This window comes from Leuciscus leuciscus (genome assembly GCF_965113295.1).
Source record: "Leuciscus leuciscus genome assembly, chromosome: 17".
In the NCBI taxonomy this organism is placed as follows: Eukaryota; Metazoa; Chordata; class Actinopteri; order Cypriniformes; family Leuciscidae; genus Leuciscus; species Leuciscus leuciscus.
Genome location: NC_138741.1, coordinates 7,111,825 through 7,139,668, shown reverse-complemented (window position 1 = coordinate 7,139,668; position 27,844 = coordinate 7,111,825). Strand labels below are relative to the sequence as shown.

The following is a 27,844-nucleotide window of genomic DNA, read 5'->3' as shown; positions in this document are numbered from 1 at the left end:
AAATCTAAATAATTTCATGTATGTATTAATATTATATAAATATGAATTGCTTTACATAACACATTTTAATGAAATATTGCAAAGACAACAAAATTACATATTGCTTTATAAATTAAACAATTGCCTTTTATATTGTTATTGCAAACTAAAGCAAATTGTTAAAATATTATCTTAAATATATATTTATTAATATCTTAGGTGAAAATTTCTACCTAAAAATACCACCTAGCAACCCCCTTTTGTTTATTTATTTATTTATACATTGTTGCACATGAATAAATATGATTAAATACTGTTCTTTTAAGAACTAATTTAGGGGGGAAACATACCTGGACTTTTTATTTGTTTATTCTTCATAGAAAATGTGTGTATATGGTAAACAAAAGGGTTTACATAAGTAATTGTTGCCCTTTTATGTGTGATTGTGGAGTTGTGTCACAGTGCACGAGAGTCACCAGCAGATTTTAGTAATTATTGAACCTCCGAAATCCCAATTTTGGCTAATAATGCCTGTTTGTAAAAGTCTTTAGTAAAACAAAGTTTGTTGTAGAACATCTAGGAAATTTGCGAGCTGAAAGTGATACAAATGTTTGTGAGCTGAGTGTGTAAAAGTACAAATGCTTCAACCACATCAGCAGTGATGTTTACTCTGAAGAGTTTGCACAAAAGTGTAAGGATCCATGACATTCTCTTTCTTCCAGCTGTTCTGAAGTCAGTTCCTGTGTTTTTCTGTGAGCGGTGATGAGGTGGAACATCTCTCGGCTGTAATCAGTCTTGGACAGGTGTGATGAGCGCTGACAAGAGCGTCAGTCTCAACACTGATCAAAGCGCCAGTTTGTGTCAGCGATGTACCAAACCTCACCGCTCTAATCTACATGACTGCCGTGGCTAGGATGTCTAATCAAGCACAGAACTCGGCTGCTTTAATCTGCATGACTAGCGTGGCCAGGACGGCTAATCAAGCATAGAGTCAAAGCTGCAGAAGAGTGCAAGAGAGCTTTTGCTTTGATGTGTGTTGAAGCATGGAGGAAATGAGGAATTCAGAGAGTGACTGCCATGGTCTGGATGATCGACCACAAATATACAAAAAACTCAAACGTTCAAAGGTTCAGTGAGTCTGAGATGTTACTGCACACTGATAGGCCCACTGCAAAGTAATCAGTATTTAGACAGCAAATAATACATGATATCTACATTTGTTTGGATTTTCTAGATCCACGATTACAAAAATGGATATTTAAGCTTTTTTATTTTCTGCACTGATTATGGGGAGAAATCATGGTTGAATTTAATAGATGGAATGGACATACAGTAAATATTATAAGTAAGGGCTAATGGCAGGTGGTCAAAGACTTTTGAAAAAGAGACAATACGAGAAATTATACATTAAATAACTCTATGTAGGAAACCTATGGCTGTCAATGACACAATTATACAAAATATTTGAACTGATATTTTAGCCTTTTGATGGTATTCAATATTATAACTGTCTCTCAAGCTCACAAAGGCAGCATTTATTTGACCAAAAATACAGTAAAAAGTGTCATATTGTAAAGTATTATTACTATTTAAAAAAAACTGTTTTGAATTTTAATATATTTTAAAATGTAATTTATTCCTGTGATCAAAGCTGAATTTTCAGCATCATTACTCCAGTCTTCAGTCACATGATCCTTCAGAAATCATTTTAATATGCTGATTTTTCACACATGAAATCTCTTACTGTTGTGCTGTTCAACAAATCAGTATGAAAAGAAATTCTCTAGCCAGCATGTGTGAAGCTGCCTAAATAGAAATGTCTCATGTCTTTCCAATAAATAAAAAAGATCTCCATTTCAAGAGTATTTAAGGTATTTTAAATTTTGAAAGGTAAATAAAAGACGTCTGAATAGATTTATAGCGTCCACTGGCACCCTGTGTAAGTGACTGTGTGTGAACGGTTCACCTGTGGTTTGAGCTGATCATGTGTGTGAACGGTTCACCTGTGGTTTGAGCTGATCATGTGTGTGAACGGTTCACCTGTGGTTTGAGCTGATCATGTGTGTGAACGGTTCACCTGTGGTTTGAGCTGATCATGTGTGTGAACGGTTCACCTGTGGTTTGAGCTGATCATGTGTGTGAACGGTTCACCTGTGGTTTGAGCTGATCATGTGTGTGAACGGTTCACCTGTGGTTCGAGCTGATCATGTGTGTGAATGGTTCACCTGTGGTTTGAGCTGATCATGTGTGTGAACGGTTCACCTGTGGTTCGAGCTGATCATGTGTGTGAATGGTTCACCTGTGGTTTGAGCTGATCATGTGTGTGAACGGTTCACCTGTGGTTCGAGCTGATCATGTGTGTGAACGGTTCACCTGTGGTTCGAGCTGATCATGTGTGTGAACGGTTCACCTGTGGTTCGAGCTGATCATGTGTGTGAACGGTTCACCTGTGGTTTGAGCTGATCATGTGTGTGAACGGTTCACCTGTGGTTTGAGCTGATCATGTGGTTTGAGCAAGACCTGTGGTTTGAGCTGATCATGTGTGTGAACGGTTCACCTGTGGTTTGAGCTGATCATGTGTGTGAACGGTTCACCTGTGGTTTGAGCTGATCATGTGTGTGAACGGTTCACCTGTGGTTTGAGCTGATCATGTGTGTGAACGGTTCACCTGTGGTTTGAGCTGATCATGTGTGTGAACGGTTCACCTGTGGTTCGAGCTGATCATGTGTGTGAACAGTTCACCTGTGGTTCGAGCTGATCATGTGTGTGAACGGTTCACCTGTGGTTTGAGCTGATCATGTGTGTGAACGGTTCACCTGTGGTTTGAGCTGATCATGTGTGTGAACGCTTCACCTGTGGTTTGAGCTGATCATGTGTGTGAACGGTTCACCTGTGGTTTGAGCTGATCATGTGTGTGAACGGTTCACCTGTGGTTCGAGCTGATCATGTGTGTGAACGGTTCACCTGTGGTTCGAGCTGATCATGTGTGTGAACGGTTCACCTGTGGTTCGAGCTGATCATGTGTGTGAACAGTTCACCTGTGGTTCGAGCTGATCATGTGTGTGAACGGTTCACCTGTGGTTTGAGCTGATCATGTGTGTGAACGGTTCACCTGTGGTTTGAGCTGATCATGTGTGTGAAGCTGATCATGTGTGTGAACGGTTCACCTGTGGTTTGAGCTGATCATGTGTGTGAACGGTTCACCTGTGGTTTGAGCTGATCATGTGTGTGAACGGTTCACCTGTGGTTTGAGCTGATCATGTGTGTGAACGGTTCACCTGTGGTTCGAGCTGATCATGTGTGTGAACAGTTCACCTGTGGTTCGAGCTGATCATGTGTGTGAACGGTTCACCTGTGGTTTGAGCTGATCATGTGTGTGAACGGTTCACCTGTGGTTTGAGCTGATCATGTGTGAGATGAGGCCTGCCGTGAGTATCCAGGCTCCTGTGTTCCACACCGTCCCCCGACTCAGACGCCCGTTCAGCCAACACACAGCCCAGCTCAGACCCAGACCAGCCAGAACACACACCCCAGCATCAGCCTGCAGCCAGAAGCGCTCCACCTACATACACACATGCAGTATATACACTGAAATGAAATATCTTAAATTATAGAAGACATAATTGTTAGAACTGTGTCTTAAACTTTAACTCACCACTCCCAGTAGAAGAGGCTTCTCAATGTTCAGGTTTGCTCTCCAGGCAAAGAACACAGAGTAGAGGCTCACCATGGTGACAATCAACCAGACAAAAACACAGTGCAGTCTGGGGGCCACGTACAGTAAAAAAAAAAAAAAAATTATAATTATGATGATATTGACTTATATGAATACATTGAAACTACATTTGATATACAATATGACAGCAAAACTATTGGGATATATTACTCAGTTGCCTGTGAGTTTTAAAGGTATAGTTCACCCAAAAATGAAAATTATGTCATTATTTACTCGCCCTGAAGTTTCTTCTGCTGAACACAAAAGAAGATATTTTGAGGAATATGGGTAACCAAACAGTTGATGGACCCCACTGACTTCTACAGTAGGAAAAAAATTACCTTGGAAGTCAATGGGGTTCATCAAATGTTTGGTTACTGACATTCTTCAAAATATCTGCTTTTGTGTTCAGCAGAAGAAAGAAATTCATACAGGTTTGGAACAACATGAGGGAGAGTAAATGATGACAGAATTTTCATTTTTGGGTGAACTATCCTTTTAATTGAACATAATTGCTTTTGTACTGAATATCAGAATGAACGTGATATTGATACTGCTTTAATTAATTTCTATAAACAAGAAGATAATATCTAGTATTGAACATTTATGGTTAGCTAATTTGTTGCTTTTAGCCACGCCGACATGTTTAAAGGGATAGTTCACCCAAATAAATAAATAAATAAATAAAATAAAAAATCATCAATTACTCCGCCCTTAATGTCGTTTCAAACCTGCAAGACTTTTGGTCATCTTCAAATCACAAATGAAGATCTTTTAAATGAAATCTGAGAGATTTCTGTCCCTCCATTGACAGCTCCTCAACTACCACTTTGTCGCTACCATATCTGATGTACGAGTTGATATATGTTTTATATGTGAATAACAGCCGAAATTAAATCTGTTCATTATATAAAGCGATCGAGTTTCTTCAGAAAATTTGGACTAAACCGCTCAATTCATATGGATTAGTTTTAATATCACTTCATTAACTTTTTGAAGCGTCAAAGTGGTAGTTGTGTAGTCTGTCAATGGAGGGACAGAAAGCTCTCAGATTTCATTTAAAAGATCTTCATTTGTGTTCCGAAGATGAACAAAAGTCTTACGGGTTTGGAAAAACAGGAGGGTAATTAATGACAGTTTTCATTTTTGGGTGAACTATCCCTTTAATGAAAGAACTCAATCTAGTCAAAATATTAAAACTCAATTAGTTAATGTCAGAATAATAATTTATTTATATGTAACAATATAATTGTACAAAATAACAGCCATATTTACCTTTATAAACACTAAAACTAAAACCACTTCTCCTATCCGATTACTGGACCAGAATTAGCCATTGTACAATTTTTGGGGTCAATAAGTTGTTGTTGTTTTTTTAAAGGAATTAATACTTTTATTCAGCAAGGATGCATTACATTGATCAAAAAGTACAGTGAAGACATTTATAATGGTACAAAAGATTTATACTTCAAATAAATACTGTTCTTTTGAACTTTCTATTCCTGTCATTATCTACAGTATAATCTAAATAAAGGCAAAATGGCAAAAATAAATCTTTAAAAAACATTATTAAAATATAATACAATTATTTTGAAAAAGTAGAAATACTTCACAATATTACTGTTTTTACTGTATTATTGGTCAAATAAATGCAGCTTTCATGAGCATAAGACATTTGTTTCAAAAACATTTAAAAATTGAACCAACCCCAAACTTCTTGTTAAACATCTGTGCCACTAGCAGCACCACATGGAGTTGCAAAAACAGATACATTTAAACAGGTTTCCGACAAATTGGTAGTTCTGCCATTGGTTGAGCCAGAAGCGGAAATGTTGGACCGCTCAAAAAACCAAAGCGACGTTTTGAAAGCTGCACACTGCCATAGTGTTTACCAGCAGTCTCTCCACATGAACTAAACTTCAGAATCAGATTGTGTGGCTTTTCTTCACTTCAATGGCATTAAGCATTCAACTGATGGTCAGATCTCATTCAGTTATGTCTTACCTGCTCCGGGAAGACAGCAAAATGCCTAGAACTGTCAGCGCTAGCACTGGGGAAGACAGATCATTCACACAGTGATTCCACTGAGCCCTGAGACACAAGAGACACACTTATCAATACACCCACTATGTCTTTGTGATGGACAGAGACTCAAACTCGAAGTGCTGTGAGTGAGTGAGAGTGTCTGAAAGTGTTTTTCAACATTAAGTGCAGTTTTGTGACAGCCTTCCCTTCTATCTGTATCCCAAACCCAGTCAATGGCCAATTTCCCCGCTGAAAGAGATAGTGCCTGTGCCTTAATACCCATCTCTCTCTGACAGCTTATTTAAGCGTCGTGTGAAAGCGTGCGTGTGTGAGAGAGAGAGAGAGAGAGTGTTTGAGCTCCTTATGGCAGGTTTATGCTGTGACATGCTTGTTGTGTTCCCCTCTCTCGTTCTCACCTGTCCATCATGCTATGTGGCAGCTGTGGGGGGTGATGGGAAACGGCTGATTGGTACTAGCGGGACATAAGCTAAGCTGTCTCTCTGGGGACACCCAAACGTTTGATGAGGGTGGGCTGAGGAGACGACCCGAGCCTCGCATGATGTCTTACACTAGCGTCATCAGAAGCGCTGTGAACATCACTGATCATTTCAAAGCCAGTGCAACACAACAGATTTGTTATTCCTAGCAGGTTCAGCTTTGCTGTTTTAGAGGGAAGGCTATGGAAGGGGTATTAACAGAGTCATTAGTCTTTATTAAAGCTAACACTTAATATAACACAGAACAATTTTTTTCTTGGTTGATCATGAAAAAGGTAAGGTAAATATGTCTATAAATTGTATAAAATAAGATTTAAGATTTTACATTTGAAAATCTAATTTTGATTGCACAATTAATCAACAGACAAGATGAACTAATTGTGAAATGTATTGATTACAACATTACATTCCAACATTACTGATGTATAAAATAAGTTCAGATTGTTTAGTTCCATAAACTGTGTAGTTAAATAAAGAATAGGGGGTTGAAATTTATTTTACAGTACATGCACATACTTAATTTTATTGTGTACTTGCCAAAAAAAAAAGTTAAATATGGTAACCACATGGGTTGAAGTTAGGCTAAGGGGTAGGTTCAGGGTTAGAAACTAGTTAATACCCAGTTATGGTAATTACTATAATAAAGTCATAATATCTTGGGGAACAAGACTGTAAAATAAAGTGCTACAGAATATGGTGAGCTGTTGCCTTGCACAAAATTAGTATTTTAATATAAAATTAGAGTAATATTTTAGTATTAAATTACAATTCATAATTGCAGTTACAATATCAAGGGATATAATCAACAGTTATGATTTTTGTCACAATCCTGCAACATTTACATATATAACAATGTTATAACACTGATAACAATGTACTACAAACGAAAAGTCTTTCCTTTGTGTTTTTCACGTACAGACGGCAACGTTGTCAAAATGATCCCGTTCGCACGGATCTGCGAAACCGATTAAAAACACTGAATTATTCATTCCAGGCCAGTAGTTGGCGATGTTATGTTGCAAGAAGCACTACGCGTCTATAGACTAAACACGTAATACGCATGACGTCATCGTTTTCACAAATTCGCGTTTTCAAAAGTTTACGTTTTCAGGCTCCCAAAACACCGTTGTCATGTAAATGAACGGCCTAAATGCATAAAAAGTTGACCGTTTTTAGTTGAAAATGGTGTTGTGTAAATGGCCCCTAAATGGTAACAACTGTATCATTGTAGTATTTGCATAGTGAATCCCAACTTTTGTGTTGCATATATTTTTATACTGAGATATGTTTTGTTTTTTGGTCACTACATAATTCTCATACTCATATTTCCTTCTGGAAATTAAAATAAAATCATTCATCAAATCAATTTTGTTACACTCACCATAACATATTTTGGAGGCTCAAATTTTCATCTGTTTTTGCCTGAAGCCAAAGAAATCCACATGTGGTGCATTAGTTTCAGAAAATAAACACAGCATGAAAACCTCATATCCAAGTACATATACTGTATTTAATCTTTTTTAAATGATAAAAGACTAATGAATATGTGTGTACCAGACTGAAGGTGCCGTATTCAGCTCGGAGCAGGTGTGTGAGGAGGCCGTGGAGAGACGTCTGGTCTCCCCAGCTCCAGCGAGCTCTGTTGAGGTAGGAGGAAATGGGCAGGTAGATGTAGGGCACAAAGCCAGCCAGGAAACACGTCCCCAAAGACACCAGACCAATAAAGGACAAACCCTGTGGGAAATACATGTCACTTGTAATGGATAGATTCTTTCAAATGCCAAATATTCAAATTTGCATACATGGACATAACACTTGGACAACACACTCATCTGGGAACCATTTCCACTACGGCTTTGCACTGCTTTCAACTGTAAGTACCAGTGCCTTAAGATCTTCAGTTATGAATACTAATCTCATAGTTTTTAACTATTCCTAATACCAAACTAAACACCAAATTGTTTATTTTTTTGTTATATAAATTGATTTAAAATACATAGTCATTTGTTTATATACTGTAATTTTTTCCCTTTTTTATGGCTTTCAAAATTCTAGCATAAAACCATACCTTAATGTACATCTCTTTAGACCTGTTATATTTATTACATGACGTGGCATGAGGGAATGATATCACCAAATATAAAAGGTTTTTAAATTGCTCTATTCATTTATTTACCTTACTGTGAAAAGCTGACAAATTAGGCGTTGAACCCTGTACCGCTGAGTGATTATCAATACTTACATTATGAGTGTAGAGGTGCAGGAGGGCCCAGGGAATTATGATGACCACATACAGGACCAGTGTGTGCTGATTACACAGGCTCAGCCCACAGAACAGCGCCCCCCATTGAGCAAACTGAGAAAAGCACACCAAAAAATACATGAATGCACCTTACACCTTGAGCATTACCCAAGCAGACTCAGCATTACGGAGTATCAAATGGTTTGGACTGTAGTAGGAATTCACCGTAATTTCGGCTACCGAATATTCCCGGCCAAAACAGCTATTTTTGGTTTTGATCCAAATGGTTTAGGAGGGCTAAAATCAGTGACCGAAACAGACATTTAATCTGATGGCACGTTTTGACTGTGTTCAGCATCTATTTCGTGCACAAACCATGGATAAGCTACAACAGTTAGCTGTGTAGACACTAGCTGGGGATCGACAATATTAATTTCTCGATTTTAATGATATGGTTTCTTCTAAAATCTTTTAGTTTGTGTTGTTTTTTCTGTTGATGATGCATGAACAAAACTTCACAACATTTTTGTAGCACACCTGCCATCCAATAATTGGATGCTTTGTTACTTTTAATATGAAGCAAAGTCTCAACTTTAAAACCCTGTCAAATTTATTAGGAAATTCAAACAGTAAATGTCGTTTTGGTGCTTTCTGATACAGCTGTAGCGCCTCAGTTCAAGCGGCAACATGGATCAAGCGCACATAAACATTTACTACTAGTTACAGCACAAAATAAACATGGGTGAACACCAGAAGGTATGTTACCTAAATGAATCCTGTCTCACATAATCGCTCATTCAGTGTTTAAACTGGGGAAAGACGTCAATTAAACGGCTTGTAGGCTCTACAATGTCACTTTACATTACATTTACCTCAATAAAGCTATTCAATATCCATAAACTCATTAGTTAGCTAGAAAAAATAACTCAATAGAAGAGCATTTTGCTAAATAAATGCATTGTATTACATATTCATTATATTTGTCTTCATTATTTAATGCATGTTTGAATAAAGCTATTTATTATTAACTATTGTAAAGTTATTACAGTTTATTGTTGTTTAAATGTTTATATTTCACCAAAAACTGGAGTAGAAACTATTCTGTTATGTACAAAGTTGATATAAAAACAGCAATTTAAATGTTTGTTCAACTCAGTTGAGTGTTGATTATTAAATAAGTTTGATTAATTCATTGATTATTCATTTATTATTTATTTTCGTTTTTCAGCCAAGTGCATCCTCAGTTTTCAGTTTCGGCCCAGAATGTTAATTTCAGTGCATCCCTAGACTGTCGTACCTTCTTCTTCTGCTGAACACTCTTTGCACAGTGGAAACAGGCTGAGAGGGAGAAGAGGACGCCCACAAACAAGTTGTTAAGAGAAAAGACTTCAGCCACGACTGACCACTGCCATACCAGCCTGGACACTGCAAACACTCCACCAGCCAGGACGGCCCCCGGACCAGGTCCCGCCACCCTGAGCACAGAGGAGGCAACAGTGAAGGACTCTTACTCAAAAAAACAGGAAAGGTTTTACAATGTTCTCTGACATAACGTAAACCATAGTGTGTGTGCACTCACTTTTATGCTGCAAAATAAACTGGTACGTAAAGGAAACAGATTCTAAATTCTTAAATATATAATCAATTTGAATCATCTGTATTATTTTTAATTTTAATTATTTTTAATGAAAATCAATTCGATTAGAATGCTAAATACCTTTTTTGTGTAACCATCCCAAAAAAAAAAGAATTAAATAAACATATTTAATAGTGATGGTGTTATGCTGTGGGATGTTGCATCAATTGAGTTCAGTTACTTATGTTTCACAAAAATTTCACCAGAAAAATGGCAGATCAATGGATGGATGTTACAAGATACAAATTTAAAGGTTAATCAAAGTCAAGCCACAGCAAAGAACTATGTCAGATAAGTCTGCGCTGACAATAGAGCAAAACAAAGGGCTATTATAAGTAGAAAGACAAGAAAGAATTGCTAAATTAATCAGTGATCTTTAGGAAACCTAATATCCAAATGAAAGTTCAGCAGAATCATTGCAATATTCAATTATTAATGTCTAAATGAAAGTAAAGTAGAATCATTGAGGTATTCTATTCTTCTGCTTAATTTTATCACCTGCAAAATGTGAATACATCCAGACCAATAGGTGTCAGTACAGAGTCCAAATCCACTGGTCCTACTGGGACAATTAGGCACCAGCTAAGCATAAACAAAAACACACTGAGTGCACCTTTAAAGCTACACTATGCAACTTTAGCCGTTAAATAAAATAGCATCTTGAGGAAGATCATTGTTTTGGTTGTGCTCCTCTGAATGTTTGTGGTCTGAGGCACCGGTGTATACAGAACACATCTATCAGACTCAGAGTATATCATATATCAAGAGTGGATGGACCAAAAAATGTTGGTTTCTTCTGCACATTCTGCAGATGCTTGTCACTATGAATGATCCATGGTCATTTTTTCTCGTTTGTGTGACAAACTTTCATCTTCATGCTACCCACGGCCAGAGTATTTTTACGGATATGAAGTGACACACACGGGTGTATGCAATTACCTGCAAAATCTGTCCCGAAAACTCTACAATAGCCTATAAATCGTTATTATAGGTTTATCAACATTCATTTGGTGACTTCAAAGATATTAAGGGAAGGAGTTTTTTTTTTTTTTTTTTTACTCTCATTAAAAATATTTTGCATTGTAAACTATACTAGTATACATAATGTAAACTATGCTATCGCCCAGCTCTAATCTAAGCTATTAAAATATTACAAACATTAACATCATCGTAAAGATGCAATTATGCATAATTTACTGTTATTACTATAGTATGCACATGTAATGTCTAACAATGACACTAAAATAAAAATGTTGCTTTATATTGTTTATCAGGAACACTGTAAAAAAAAAATTACATCCCCAAGTCAAAAATTTCTAGTGACTGATAACATCTACATTTTTCAATTAGTCTGACATATTATTTCTCATTGAGCCAATGTTAACAGACTATTGCAACAAGAATTGCACTTGGGCCAATTAAAAAATTTTAGATGTGACCAGTCACTAGAAAATTTTGACTTGGAGAGGTTAGAAATTTTTTACAGTGAAAAAAAAAAATCTACAAAAAGTGTCACAAAATTGCTTTTATGTAGAAATTCACCACATAAAGCATGCTAGACTGTATGCTTTCAAAATGTATAGGCGCAGAAATCTGATGTATACCAGTGGCGTGGTTTAGCTTGATGTTAAACAATTCCTGGTTACCATAATATAATTGCAGATTCACCTGCAATGCATATAAAATTAGGACTTGAGCCTTGAGACTTGACTTAGACTTGGACTCCAGCTGAGAAGAATGAGATGGGACAAAAGGCCAGGCGAGGTAAAAAGAAAAGATGGATGAAAGGATGAGCGAGTGGGGTCAGCCTCGTCTGTTTGAGACCAGAGAACACAGAAATGAAGGAAAAGAATAAAAAAAGTTGGGAAGACGTAAAAGAGAGAGAGCGGCAGAGGAAGAAAAAAAACTCAGCCTGGTCTCCAACACACTGGCTTGGAAAAATTTTAGCGGGCTTGACAATTAAAGGGGGGTGGTGGTGGGGGGAAGCGAGGCAGTATGGCCCTCTCCTCATTGTGCCGAGTGGCTTAGAGTCCTCATCAGCCTATCAGCTAAGTGACAGGCGGAGAGCTGCTCTATTCAGCGGCACAGATACACGCCGCGGGCCAAGCGGCTGCCAGCTCCCTCCTGACCCCGCAATCCCTCGCCGCTGACAGCTTCAAGCTCCATGGCAAATTAGGCGCTCTCACATTACAATCGCACAAGACAGATTCCATTAACGGTATCTGAAATTGAGTAGAGAGCAGGGCCCTCGCCTTATCAGACCTGACTCATAAGCAGCGCCGGCACCGCCGAAGCTCGCGCGCTTAATCACGAGCCATGATACCATTTAGACGTTTCCAGCGCGCCTCTGCCTGCCGCTGTGATAGTCGGCCACAAAAGAGGCTGATGAGACTTAGGGGAAGGGGAACAATGGAGCTTTCGCAGGGAAAGCAAAGTAAGTCAGGAAAAAGGGGAGCGGAGAGAAGGATACGGATGGAAGAAAGGAGGAAGGATGGTGTGTGTGGAACTCGCGCTTGCTGACTACTTCTCTTTTCTCTTCTCCCGCTTTTTTGCACACTACTTGCCTTTCCTCGCTTTTCTTTTCCTGTCTCGTACGAGACGAGGCCGTGCGTGTGTGCGCGCGGTTGGACTAATAGCTTGTCAGAAGCAGGCGGGGGGATTCTTGGTGATATCGGCTTCTCTCTAGCCCTCTTTACTGCTCGCGCACGCTAAGGAGGGGGGCGAGGAAGACGAGGCTCAGTGAAGGTGCGGACCCCCCGCACCCTTGATTCTGCTCCCGCTGAGAGACAATTAACCCTCAGCACACGTCAGAGGAAGGGTTATAGCAGGGGTGCTATCTGGAGGTAGGGGTCCTCGGTACCAAATATCACATCCTCCCGTCTTTGACAGTCGCTTGATGTCCTCCTCCTCCTGTCTTTATTCCTCTGAGGGGGCTTGACACGGACCTCTTTAGGAGTGTCTGTCTGTTTGAAGGAAGGCATGTGACACTTTCATTCCAAAACATGTAGGACCACCTGGGTCTCCCTCTCTCTCTCTCTTGTCAGTGATTAGGGGAGAGAGTGACACTAGCATGCAGCATCACAGGCGTGTTTGCTGCTATCATGTCTGCTGTGTAGGATGCGGCTGTGTTAGTGTCCCTGTAGTACTGTTTACACCTGGTATCACAAAAGACCGCAAGAAACAAAATCTGCTGCTCTCCGTATGTTTTTCCATCGTCTCCATTCGTGTTTATGTAAATTGCACAAGCTTATTTTGTCAGTTCGATCAAAAATCTGAAAAAACACACATTTACCTGCCCATAGTAGACCCTCCCCTTGAAGAAATCAGGACAGAAGTGGTTAAAAGTGGACAAAATAAATAGATTAAAACACCAGGTGTAAACGGGTATGTGTCTCCCTCGTCTACTTGTGATCCGATTGACCAAAACGCATCTTAACACCTGATAGGTGTAAACGGGGCCTATGCAAACATGCTTGACTGCATTATTGCATAGAAAATGTAATAAAAAAATAAAAATAAAAACTAACCCTATAGCAAATAAATGCAGTTAATTAATGTTACTTACTATTTAGCAAATATTAATATATGCAATTAACTGTGATCAATTTTATTAATTAATCAGTACATCATGCAAATTATTTCATTAAAACTTCACAAAGTATTAAAATAGTATTAGCATTATTAGAAATATAATCATTATAATGATAGTATGAGCATTATTAGAAATTGGTATAATTATCATGAATACTATTAGTGTGCTTTCACACTTGGTTCGATTGCCTGATCCGAACCCAAGTTCGATTGCTCCCCCTGTGCCTTCTGGATTGTGTTCACATTGTATTGTTTGGGTCTGAACCACAGTGCTTTAGCATCCTCAAAATTAGATATACATTTTCTCTGCTTGCAGTGTGCGCCAGTCACGCACACACACAAACTGTTTTATCGAATCAAACGACAATAGCAAACAAGTTTGGTCAAGTTCCCTTCCGTGATTTAGTGCGATTGCGATTCACATCAGCAATGAACCATACCCCAGACTACCCTTTTTATGCGGACTCGAGGACGGTTTGCAAGTGCGCACCCGAGTTCGGCAAACGGCATTCACATCATCCAAACGAACCGAACTCTGACGTCAGGTGAAACCGTGTGCGCACCAAAAGTGCTGGTGTGAAAGCACTCTTAGGGTGTTTACACTTGTAGTTCGGTATTCTTGGTTATTTTGCTGCAAGGAGACAGCGTTTCTGATGCCTGTCCCGAACTGTAATGGGGAACGTAGCTCTAATGACGAGAAAAAAACAAGTAAACTTCAGCATTCTGTCCTTTTTAGGGTGTTTTGGTTAGTTTAGATGACTTTGGTCTGTGTTGAGTTCATATTTCAGTCAAATCGCACCAGAGTTCGTTTGGAAGCGGACCGAGACCCATCTTTTCCGCGGTCTTAGTCCGCTTGTTTGGTGCACCAGGGTTTGGATGGCAGCGTTCACACTTGCTCAAATGAACCGCACTAACAGAGCAATCGCACCAGAGTTCGTTTTAATCGAACCAATCATGCCAAGTGTGAACACACCCTTCGAATTATTAGGAATGAATAATGCATTTGTGACTGTAGACTGCAACGGTCTGGTTCCAGAAGTAAAAATTCCATTTGCTTTCTCCAAAGCGGAATTGATTTAGAAAATTAACTTATAAACTTTTACAGACAGACCCACTGTGAGCTACGAGGTTGTTAATTGTAGTATTTGCTTTTGTTGAAGCCACTAGCCTGCATTATTTCAGATTGTTTTTTTAAAAGGTTTTGTTTAACAGTGGGAATTCTGGTGAAAAAAAAAACATTATCTATGATTTTGAAGAGAAATCTCCATTAATCATAGAAACGCACCAAAAGAACTCTTCAGTGCCAGCCCACTCCCATGAAGCACTGCGAATGACGGATGCATGTAGTTTTATATTTCTCCATCATTTTTGGGGATTGGGATTGTAGACCTTTCCCTCGTTAAAGCCGTTAAGTACACAGTCTTGTACTGTTGTCTTTTTCTGATATTCAATTACAAACTTTGATTTGAAGCCAAAAAATGTAATGTTGTGATTCACCTTGCAGCTGTTTGGTTTGGTTCATGGCTTATACCTTAACTGAGACTTTTTAAAATCCCTATTGGAAAAATGAATGGGAAAAATACTTTCACTGAAAAAGTAGGCAGGCATTGTTGCACCCTATTAGTACTCTCCAATTTTATCATTCATGCTTTTATCAATCATCAGTTTCAGTGTGAATCTGGACATCAATAGAATCAGATCATTTCAGAGCTTATTTATTTTTTCCAATTCAAATTGTATATTATACATTGTACATACAGTATGTTCAGCTATATATATATATATATATATATATAGTCCTGCCCCAAACTCATGCCATTGGTTGAGACAACTTTGCTCAAACGTTTGGAAGTGCCAGAGTGATTACACTTTTGGGTAAAATTTCTGATCTTTTATTTTGTATCTTACGTCAGTTATCTTATGCGACAAAAGTATGTCGCAGCTGAGCTATGCTTATCTAGACAGCCTTATGTTTATGATAATGCGAGGTCTTATTATTATTGAGAAACGCGGTGAGGATACTGTGCATAGTGTGTGATTCTTTCTAGACGTGTTTAGAGCATGAGGTGTGATATTTATTAGCAGTTCTTGATGGTGCAATTATGGAGTGACCATGAATTGAATCCTAGATGGAAGCTGTGCAAAATATGACTGCCATACAATCTCCAATAGAATTACTGTGTGCATGTATTTTACGTATAGACGGTGTTCTGCTGGGCTCAGGCGGCCCTCTCCACAGGACAGTGCATGTTAAAAACTAATAACGCCAATCCACCTCCAAAAATACAGCCAATGGCACAACAATTCCACCCAATTCCATCTTAATCCCCCACTGCATTTTATGTGAACATAATAGACGAAAATAAATTGCGCATATCATTCAGCAAATGTGCATTGTTGTACTATTACTGTATTATTATTTTAATCAATTCATTAATCAACTGTAGTATTATGTGGCCCTATGGAACACATGCATTTCGGGAAAGGCTGATCCTCTCCTTGCATGACTCCCATTAAAAACCGCCTGTGGAGACAGTTTAGGAAATGTAATATTACAGCAATATTGACTTCCGATGCAACAGACACAATCTTAGGCCTCCAGGCAAGGGGAAATTAAAGTGATGGCATAGCACAGTGAAATGGCCCTATTTCCCCCATTCTGAATGGGGTAATGAGGGTTTAGGCGTCTTCATTAAACATCTGTTAAGGAAATATTATTGCACGTCTTTAAATGGTGCCATTGGTCATGCTGAGTTGTAGAATATGAGGCCTGTAGTGCATGGAGATGTTTAAAGAAGCATTCCAGGTTAAATACAGCTTAAGCTCAATCAAAAGCATCTATATATAAAAAAAGCAGTTTATATAAAAACAAGTTTATGGCAATGCAGTTTTAATGGGTCTTTGGGGTGATCATAAGAGTTTAAAAGCCGAAATATGAACACTGAATTTGATAATACATTTGTGAATTATTCAGTCATTTTTTTCTTTAATTAAAAAAATAGTTGACCTATAAAGTTGTGGCAAAAAATGTTTTGTTTTTTTTACATTTTGTTATTTTTAATGCTTATTCTGCCTTTTTTATTCTGTTTTTGCGTTGTATCTGTGTGCTTTCGATCATATGTAAACTGCGCAAGCTTATTTTGTCCGTTAGATCGAAAGATCTGAAAAAACACATAAATAAGACCCTCCCTCTATGAAATCAGGACAGAAGTGTCTGAAAGTGGACAAAAGAGACGGATTAAAACACCAGGTGTAAACAGGAATGTGTCTCCCTTGTTTACTTGTGACCCGATCGACCAGATCGCATCTCAATATCAGGTGTAAACAGAGCCATAGACTTCTACTATAAGTGCATTACTGAATGCTTGTTTGTTATTTCAAACTAAACGACAAGTTCATATTATTGTCTGTGGTACTCGACAGCATCTGTCAATAGGGTTTAAGTTGTAAGGGTTTTCCTTCATATTTAAAGATATCAAGGTTCTTGGCAAGAAAAACAAAGGGTGGGTGTCACAGCTAAAGAGGAAATATATTTACCAAAAACGAATGGCTGCAAACCAGAGCGTTTTAGAGATTAGACTGGCTAATAAAGCATATGCTTAAGCTGCCAGGAGCTCTTGTTTCTGGGTCGGTGATTTACCTGACAACAGAGGTATGCTGGAGGGGGCAGCCAAGGGACGTGGGAAATTACAGCGTTTTTTTCTTAGTCTTAAACAGTAACAAATACACAGACAAACATATTGAGCTTAAGTTATGAAATCCACATTGCATAAGTATCAATATGGCTGAGAACAAAATATTGAACATCAGAACATGAAAATTCTGTCATCATTTACTCACCTTTCACGTCGTTCCGAACATCTATGACTTTTTTTCTTCAGTGGAACATAAACATTTTGACTAAACTTTGGTTAGCAACATTCTTCAAAATATTGTTTTGTATGTTCCACAAAAAAAGAAAGTCAAACAGGTTTGGAACAACATGAGGGTGAGTAAATAATAACAGAATAAAAATTTTGGTAAAGTAACCCTTTAAATGCTCATATTTGCATATGCTGTCACATTCTAACACAGGTACTGCTCTCACAAAGCCACCATCTTGCTAATAAACACAGCTCACCATAGAGAGCCATGGGGTGACTACGAGCGAGTCGAGGGTCCAGTGAGGAAAGCACTGTCATGACCATATGGTAAAGTGCCTTATATGGACACAAAAGCACCAGGACAGGTGGGCACTGGAGCCCAGTCAGCTGAGCTGGACCCGTCTGCTCTTGGCTGGTGTGTACCCTCACAGGTGTGGTGGACCCGGGACTGAGGAGGATGGGTGAAGTCACCTTCTGCGGCCACACGGCCTCTTCTATTACGTAATCAACATCATGAACGTACAGTAAAAGGCTAAGCAATCAAAAGGTTTTCTTAGAAGTAGAGCTGCACGATTCTTGATAAATTGAGAATCATGATTTTCTCAATCTGAGATCTCGATTCTCTGAGATCACGATCCTCCCATGATTCTGAACAGAAAACTAAACAAAATAACGTAATTTACTAGAGGTTCTGACAAAATGTTAATTGCTGCAGTCTATTTCAAATGTTTAATTAATCTGAATGATTTTTTTTTTTTTTATCGGGTTGAATGATTCAATGACTCACTCATACTTCACGCGTTTTTGAACGAATCTCCTGAATGAATGATTCAATGACAAATACATTTGTTTAAAAGTCTTGTCGCCACCTGGTAATCGATACAATCAAGCGCCATTTTACTTTCAAAAGTGGATTTGCTCTATTTTGATCGCTACCGCAGACATCAGTGTTTAAAGCCTAGTACTTCTGTGATAATATGAATATTTGTAACACAGAAATAACAATACTGTGTGGTTGAAAAGACATAACCCTAACCCTTATACATGACAACTGCTCTCCTTGTCAAAGGTTTCATAGGCACAGGGAAATCGTTGTCATTTAGGGATGAGATTGCGTAAATGTTCGAATCGAGATCGCAATCTTTTAACGATTAATCGCGCAGCTCTATTAGTGGTAGATTAATATTGATTTTTTGATGGCTGATGTCGATACCAATATCTTAGAGAGCAGGGTGGCCAATATAAAGGCTAAATATAATCAAAATTAAAGTACTGCTCCCAACACATTGGCCAACAGAGACACTTATCAGCCAATGCCGATAACTAAATAAAAAAAAAATATCGACCGATATATCGGCATTTGCGATAAATTAGTCGACCACTTAGTAGGTAGTATTTTAGACATACTGATTGAATGAAATGGTGGGAATTTTTAAGCACAATATCACATCGTTTTGCAGTTTCTAAGATGTTCTTAATGGCTTTTAGAGTGCTGTTATGTGGTTGCATGGGTATTCTGGATGGTTGCTAGGTGGATGTTTATTGATTCCACCACCAAAATCTATCTATCATGTTGGGTGCATTACAAATAAATAAAATAAAATAAATAAAATAAAATAAAATAAAATAAAATAAAATAAAATAAAATAAAATAAAATAAAATAAAATAAAATAAAATAAAATAAAATAAAATAGTTAAAAGATTGTCTACTACTTAGTTTTCTTAAAAACATTTTTCTTCAATTTATCACCCTGACATATTTTACTTTTATTTATTTTTTTATAAATGAACAAATCCAGACAAAAAATTTAATAATGTCATTGACCCACACACTGCACAATAAAGTCAGGAAAGAATGTTACGCAAGAATGTAACAAGCATCAACAAAACAGGCATTCAAGCCTTTATGCTCTGAAATTCCTCAAATCTAAATATGTCAGATAAAGTATAGGGCACAGAATGGTGAGTCTCAGAGTGGTGTTGGGTGCCAGGGTAGCAGCCTGGGGACAGGCCTGTCCGGTAGTGTTCCTACTGGGAGTGGCACGCCACCTCAGCATTACCACTGGGCACGGGCGAAGCACCTAAGGACCCCAATGCCAACCCAGAAGGGAGTCCCAGACTGTGCCGGAAGCTCTGAAACCCCTAAAACACTCCCTCCTCCTAGTCCTGGCATCTCAAGCCTGCCAGCTATTGCTCTGAGCCCAACAGACATGCATGAGTCCAAACCTCAGCCTAAGCCCAGACAGATAACCATCAAAACCTATTACGCTTATGTTTTCAATTGAAAACATAGATTATATACTGAAACTTAAGAGCTAAGAGTGTTTGTGTGTGCATATGCAACCAAATCCCCACTGCCATCAGCCACAGGAGGAAGATGGATTGCGGGGTTGTGGGGGCCAAAGGAAATGACTTTTTTGGTTGTTGTAATCCAAAATTGGATCTAAATCCTTTGAGGCTTAAAAGCAGAGGTTGCATTGGACATGTAACCGCAGCCAAATCTCTGGGCAGCTTGGCTCGCAAACCCAGCTGAGTGAGGGCATGCGTTTGCAAAAGTCAAGTGTAGATATTAAAATTCATGCAGCAGCTACTGCCTGTTTAGACCCATTTTTCTGCTGACTGAACTCCAAATCTGGGATGGCAGTTAATGTCGGGGCATTTTAACTTGATAACAAAATAATGGTCAAAAGGCATTGTATGCAAATTCTTATATAGAAAATAAATGTACATTTATATTGTCGCTAGTGGCAATCTCAGTAAAAATATCACTCGCATATTAATATTTTTGGTCACAAGTGCGACCGTTTTAGGCGCAGTCTGAAGCCTTGCAATATAATATTCAACTTACATATTATATGAATATGCAAAATAAAGTCAACCTGGAATGCTTTACAATTTACAATGCATATTATAGGCGAAATGCATTCCCTCTGAAACTGCTAAAAACCCTGAGCATCACGTGTTCTTTGAGTATGTGTAGTAGAATATTAACAGAAGAGAGTCCCGCTCCTCATTCATGGTAGCTATTGATGTATTTCTTTGGTCTGATGGTCTGAGGCCCTGTTTACACCTGGAATGCGTTTTGGTCGATCGGATCACAAGTGGACGACGCTAAATACAGGTGTAAACGGGGTCTAAAACGTTTTGAGCTTGTCCACTTTCGGCCATTTCCAGACGTAGTTGATTCAACTGGATTTCATAGTGCTTTCATAGTGTTAATGCTCATGTGGTCGAATGTGTTCGAACAGCCATGAAAGGCCGTCTACTCTCCGCCTACTGATCTAATGCGTAAACATTATAGGAAGCACGCTAGCCAGACTGGATTTAAACTTTGTCGGCTGAAGACCCAAGTTTGGTTTGAATACGAAAAACGGACAAAGCACAATGTTCTCTCACCATTCCTGATTTCTAACACACACTCATAGTGTTCGGTGTGGTCTAGCGGCTGTCAGAGCAGAAACGAAAGCTGCTGTTCTCTGTATGTTTGTCCGTCGTCTCCATATGTAAATTGTGCCAGCTTATTTTGTCCATTAGATTTAAAGATCTGGGGAAAAAAACACATACATTTACCCACCCATACACCCTCTCCTCGAAGAAATCAGGAGAGAAGTGGTTGAAAGTGAACAAAAGAGACGGATTAAAACACCAGTTGTAAACGGAAATGTCTCCCTTGTCTACTTGTGATCCGATCGACCAAAAGTCATCTTAATACCAGGTGTAAACAGGGCCATGAGAGTGGCGTACCTGCAGACAGTGAAGCAGAGGGCTCCACTAGCCCCGGCCCCAAAGACAGCACACAGGACATTGACACTGTGAGCCGGAGAACTGAGAGGCAGCAGTGAGAGCAGCAGAGAAGACAACATGGTGAAGAGAGGGTATCCTGGAGGATGGGCCACCTGTGGGGGAAAACACAACTGTAAACTCACTCACAGAACATTCTGATAACAGCAACAGAATTTAAAGAATCCCACACACACACACAGACACACACACACACACCATACAGTTCAGCTTTCAAAGGCAGACCTTAGTTTTGCGGGTTACAGCGTCACACTGTCCTCCCCCTCCCTTAAAGCCTGATCTCCTGTCTCCTTGCCTTCCCAGCAATTAGGCACTAAGTCCCCTAAGGAGCGATAAGGACTAGAGCTATTAAAGGCTGTCTCACTCCTACTGGCCTGATAACACACACAGGCACAGCAGGCTGAGAAACACTGCACACTAGAGCGAAAAGCAAGGAAACGTCTCTGAGAAGAGGTTGTTTGAGGGATGGATTGAAAATTCGGTGGACAAGTGGGTGTCTAAAAGCTAGTGTGAGTTCAAGATCAAAGCAGGGAAGAGGGCCCCGTTCAACTGATCCCTCTAAACAATTTCATAAGGCTGAAGTAGTTGTCAGTCAGATTTGTGGAACTGTGATAAGTCAGTGTTGGGGAGTAACTAACTAAAATGAACTTAAACTTAAAAGTAACTCAACTTGATATTATTGACAAATAAATAAAAATTCAAACCCAGTGTACTTTGCGTTCATAAACATGGATTTATTGACTAGTCCAGGGGTGGTGGACCCCTAGGGGGCTGCAGGAGGGTTCTAGGGGGTCTACAAAACTTAAAGATATAGAAAAAAGCATTTTAGGAAACAGTTTAATTGTAACATTAAAAAAAACGATGTAATGTCCAATCTGGGACTTGTGACCTGCTTAATTTGTGGGTGAAAGGGTCTGTCTGGAGCACAAAACACATTTCCCGAACGAAATATTCATTATATTCAATATTCAATATTCACTGAACGTAATATGAATATGAAATATGAATATGAAAAAAAACATTTTGTGATCCAGACAGACACTCGTCCATAAAACAGGCAGATGTAAAAAGAGAAAAAAGTCAGAAGTGTAAGATGTAAATTCAGAATTGTGAGGAAAAGAGTCAAAACTGTAAGATAAAAAATTGCGAGATGTTCAATGCAAGACAAATTTAAAATTGCAATAAATAAATTGTTGTTTTATAAACACAATAAATTCACACACCTCAAAAAAAAGTTGAGAATTACGAGTTGTTAACTCAAATATACTTTATTTCTTACAATTCCATATTTATGTCTCATAATTTTAAGGAACTGGGTCCCTTACAAGGGGATTGTTATAACTGGGGGTCCGTAAAGTTACAGATGGAACCCCTGGATTACATCAACTATTGGTCGACTACTAAAAAATGGGTAGTCGTGCAGACCCTACTCTCTCATATTAAGCATGGGGTAATCAAATTAATTTTTGTGAATTGATTCGTTTGTACAATTAATTTAACTGAACTGGTAAAAAAATATATACTGCATATAATATAATATTGTTAACTACTTAGCTTGTCAACAGGGTAGCCTGACTTTAGTTGAGTAGCTTCCCCAACACTGCCTAATGTCTGAATATAAAGTAAAGATGCCGATTCAATATGAGGAAAGAACGGACAGCTTGAAGACAAGAAAGAGAGGTCAAGGCAGAGAAGAACAGAGAGGCTTGGAAGGGGGCACAAAGACAGGACAAAAGAAAGAGAGAGACAGTATGGCAAACAGATGGCAGGGGCGCGAAGGGCACGCTTGGAAGTGCCAGCAAGGTGTGCGTGACTGCGCAAGTGACGTGTGAGGTGTGTGGCAGAAATGCCTGCACTGGTGCCACGCGAAGCCGGCGGCGTGGAAAGCAACGTCGGGTCTGGAAGCGCGGGTGGCATGGTGGAAAAAGGCAAAATGCACGGTAGGGGGCAGTCCTGCCACGAGGAGTTTAAAGGAGAAAAGATCCACGGCTCCAGGGAGCAGGAAGGGAGGGCCGGCGGCCTGTGGCCCGGAGAGAGCCCTCCGACCCTGGGGAGAGCCGCAGACAGGCAGGCCACACGGACAGAGGGAGGGATTACTGGCATAGTGACACCGCCACAGACTCCCTAAAAGGATCGCGACGGCGTAATAAACTTTATTAAATAATAAAACTTATTATAACTGTTAACCCGATTTAGTTCATTCTTTGCGGCTTACACACGCGCACACACGCATGCACAAAAAGGAGAGGGGTTGAGTATAATAAGCCTTATACCGTACATAAGGCGAAGCTTACAAAAGCCATCGCCTAACCATTCAGTCTAATTGGATTTGAAGAACAGGGTTGCAAATTATAGCATTCTCTAGTCCTAACTTAGTCAAAAAAAGAAGTGCATAGAAAAGAAGAGAGGATAAAAAACCTGTGGCCTGAAAAGTAAATTAATCATCTTTCTTCTCCCCCCATACTTAATTAAACTTCCTTAATGCTTATAAGAGTTAATGAGTGGATTGATTAAACAATGCAGCTAATGCTTACCCCCAGTTCACAAGCAGCAGTGATCAGCTCTCCTGTGGTAGAAAAACAGAGAGGGAAATTAATGTAAACCCAATAATTATTATTAAGAGACAAGTCCGCTCCTGAAAGTTTTCCCAAATCAAATACTTGCACTGGGTTTTGCATTAATTTGCCCGGATCAAAACCTGCAAAATCTTCCCAGTGTGACATTTCCTAAGCGACACGCTCATTCTCTTCCATCGCACACGGCTCCCCTGATCCCCGAGCAGACAGACGCACACATACACAGGCAAATCTATTCACTCTTCACATATTCTGTGACTCGAGATGCATGTGCAGAGCCCCATCCGTCGGACGTAAACGCCTGTGAGTCCCTCTGTGCAGAGCCACACGCATACAAAAAGCTCCCTTTAAAACTCTACTAGTGACTGTGGTCTTTTTAAGAACTTCTGTGTTTCCACTCACAACCATTATTCACACATATCTAGTCCTGTAAACCATCAACATATTATAAACCTATTTCTCATTCGGGGTTCCCACACTTTCTGACCAATCAGTTTCCAGGACCTTTCCAGGCGTTCATGATTACCAGATTGTTCAGCGTATTTCTGGATGTATGTCACCTGAATTAATAGATTTTACAGATTATATTTATTAGAATACATCTCTATTAAAGGGATACTTTAGGATTTAGCATTAAGCTTTGTATTAGTAGAAAACCTGTAGTATTTTCGAATTACCGTGCTTTCTACCCTCATATCCCCCTGAGAGGAGAGATTTATGTATTTTTTGTCTGGAAAAAATCCTCCGATGATGCAAAAATCGTAATTTTGCGTCATCTGAGGATTTTTTGGCCAGAGCCTAAAGACTACAGACAGTAAGAGGGGCTGTCCCGCATGTTCTCAACCCGCCCATAGAGGGAGGGATCTCACTCACAGAATGTACACATCATGGTACACATAGTGTCAGCCATCTTTTTTGGAAGCTAAGCTAGCAGGCTCTTGTTCTGTGGAGAAAGCTGAGCAGTAGGGGTTACCATCCTCTTTTTCCCGGACATGTCCGGCCGTCGAGATCGTCCAAAATGTCCGGGATTCGGCTTTTGCTTTCTGCAGTCGCCATTCATTGTTTACATGCACACCTTTTGTTTCAATCTAACTGAATTCATTTCGATTGGTGAATCTGAATGTAGTGTTTACATGAACGCTAAACAAGTGATCGGTTGATGTGCGTTTTAACATTGCTAAGAAAATTCCCCCTCCTCCATGAGAGATAGGAGACCGGTGCGTCTCAGTAATGACGCCACCGGCCTCGCGCCGTTCTCCCGAGGCCGTCAGCCTCGTCCTGCTCGCCACAGTAAACATGATGAATGGCGACTGTAGAACGCAAAAGCCGAATCCCAGACATTTTGGGCGATCTCGAAATCAGGCTCGTCACGGAGACTCTCTAGTAGCCTAGCCTTGTTGTTTTAAACTGCGCTCTCTAACCGGGAGGCGTGGCTTGGGAGTGGCCTCCTAGGGCAGCGAAGCAAGTGCATTCTGGGAGCTGTTGTCTTTCATCCACATAAGCCAAAAATACATTTTCTGGCTTTTCTCAGTCTAGAAAGCTCCAAATTCAAAAATAATTGAACATTTCTTCTACATAAATGACCAATTTTAAATACACATTCATGTTTCCAGAGGTGAAGTATCCCTTTAAGACCCTTAAAGGGGTCATGACATGAGAAATCAAATTTGCCTTGATCTTTTGACATATAAGAGGTCTTTGTACCATTAAAACATCCTGCAAGTATCAGAGCTTAAAATGTCCATGTCATTATAAACAAAGCATTTGTTTAATCAAGCACCAAAAACGTCTTGTTTCGATATTGTGGGATCTGTGACGTCACACGGGCAAATACATCTTCATTCTCGGATCTTTGAGTCTCATTCAGCAAAATGAACAAATCTCAGCAGAATTTCAGCAGAATATAATTGAAATGTCACAGCGCCATTGGCTGAAGCTACGGTGACCGGGAGGGGACATGTTCGGTTCACTTAGTTTTGTCGTGGCCACAACATATAAACTCGTGGGAACGTGATAATATTTTGTTGCCACGAGATATTAATTCGCGGGAACGTCATATTAAGTCGTGGGAACGTGATAATAAATCGGGGCCACGAGATCATTTTGTTGAGGTAACGACATCATTATGTCGTGGCCACGCGATTTAAAGTCGTAATGTAATACTCGGGTCACGAATAAAGTCCCGTTTAAGGCAATAAACAAAAACAAATTATGAGAAACTTAAATTAACAAATAATAAAGTAAATTATGCCCGGGGAAAAAGGAGAGCCTGTGTCACGTGTGAAGATTTGGTTCCCACATGTTGTAAAACTCGTAGCCACGAGAAATGGATGTCGTTCCCTCAACATATGACCTCGTGCCCACGATATATTATTATGTTCCCACGAGTTTATATGTTGTGGCCACGACAAAACTAAGTGAACCGAACATGTCCCCTCCCGGTCACCGTAGAAGCTATGTAGTCTGTGCAGAAATTATTAGTTCACCTCCCGAGTCGTTCGTTCATCATGAATTATGGAAAGGAAAATTTAAAAGTTAGGGAAATTAATAAATTGTACGAAATTTGAGGCCAGAACTGCATCACTTTACTGTAAGAGTAAAAAAAAAAAAACTAACAGCATGCTTGTTTGTAGGGAAGATTGGGAATTATTAACTAATTTCAGTATACAATACAGATGTCAAGTCACATGACAAAAGAACGGACCCGAAGATTTGGGAAGTGAACTAATCATTCCTGTTTCCTGTACAGAACCCATGGACAGAACCTACAAAATGAACGAATCACTCTCTGAGACAACTCGTTATCCCTTAGTCATATTAAAGATTCTTTCAAAATGAATCAATCGTTCATGATCGACCCATCACAAGAACCCATAAAGGATCCCAGTGTCAGGAACAAGTGGATGGTTTATTTTCAATGCCGTCATGGATCGCGTCAAAGGATGTTTGCTCTGAGAATTTGACAGCCGAATGTTTTGCAAACGAGGCACAGTGTGATAGAAAGTTTACAGAGAAACTTTTCTTGACAGATGAAGTAGTCAGCTGTGTTAGACCTGACAGCGGCTACATCGCAAACCGTATATTTCTTGATGCTTTGTCTGTAAATTACGGTTTTATATAATGTTTTCAGAACACTTAATCGTGTGCAATAGCGAGTGGGTGTTGATAAGGTTTCATATGCAATGACGTGAGCCAATCATAACCGTTTACTGACAAGCATTAAAGAGCCGCCCCTTAAAAACTGATCATTTCAGACAGAGGCTAATGCATGTTTCAGAACAAGGGTTGAAAAAAATGTTTTTTACACACATATATATATGAAGAGTTCAGAAACTAATAATGTTGATCAAGTTTTTTGCCAAAAAAAAAAGTGCCATCTGAAATTTTCTTCTAGAATGAATCACTTAAATGGCAATGCAAATTACCTATTAATTGTCATTTAAGTGAAATTACTTAACTTAAATATACAAGCTTTATAAAAATGATCATTCTAGAAGAAAATTTCAGATGGCACTTAAAGGCTTTTGCATCTGAACTCTTCATATATATATATTATATATATTTATATAGCCTATATTTATTTATTTATTTATTTATATATATATATATATATATATATATATATATATATATATATATATATATATATTTATTTATTTATTTATTTATTTATTTTATTTTTGCAAAAAACTTTATCAACATTATTAGTGATAGTGAACTTCAAGGAACATATTCAAATGATTTTAAAAAATCCATGCCATGACCCCTTTTAACAGACAGACTAACTGGCCATTGAACTCTGGTTTACGACCCACCAATATAGAATCAAATTTAAAACCATTTTACATTTATATATATTTCAAATATATTATTAATTAATTAATTATATTTAAAGAAATGTATTTCTATTTACACTGC

At 38.9% G+C, this 27,844-nt stretch overlaps 1 protein-coding gene and 1 long non-coding RNA gene across 4 annotated transcripts in view; both read right to left on the bottom strand.

The window, feature by feature from the left end:
- Positions 1–27,844, bottom strand: part of LOC309479732 — a 193,993-nt gene that overhangs the window by 160,600 nt on the left and 5,549 nt on the right. The window lies entirely within an intron of this gene.
- The window catches only part of tmem260 (transmembrane protein 260), a 40,251-nt gene that overhangs the window by 7,609 nt on the left and 4,798 nt on the right, over positions 1–27,844 (bottom strand). For 2 of the 3 annotated variants that reach the window (XR_014199332.1, XM_082143775.1), the window contains exons 2-10: positions 23,885–23,916; positions 21,294–21,445; positions 9,756–9,933; positions 8,459–8,572; positions 7,771–7,950; positions 7,598–7,638; positions 5,699–5,785; positions 3,635–3,743; positions 3,369–3,541 (exon numbers count right to left, since the gene is read on the bottom strand). Coding sequence is in view for 2 of the 3 variants with exons in the window: in XM_082143775.1 (XP_081999901.1) it covers positions 3,369–3,541; positions 3,635–3,743; positions 5,699–5,785; positions 7,598–7,638; positions 7,771–7,950; positions 8,459–8,572; positions 9,756–9,933; positions 21,294–21,445; positions 23,885–23,916 (1,066 nt within the window). In the remaining variant the exon portion in view is untranslated. Of the gene's footprint in view, positions 1–3,368; positions 3,542–3,634; positions 3,744–5,698; positions 5,786–7,597; positions 7,639–7,770; positions 7,951–8,458; positions 8,573–9,755; positions 9,934–21,293; positions 21,446–21,575; positions 21,664–23,884; positions 23,917–27,844 lie in introns of those variants that run through there. The other variant, XM_082143776.1, reaches the window with a different exon arrangement.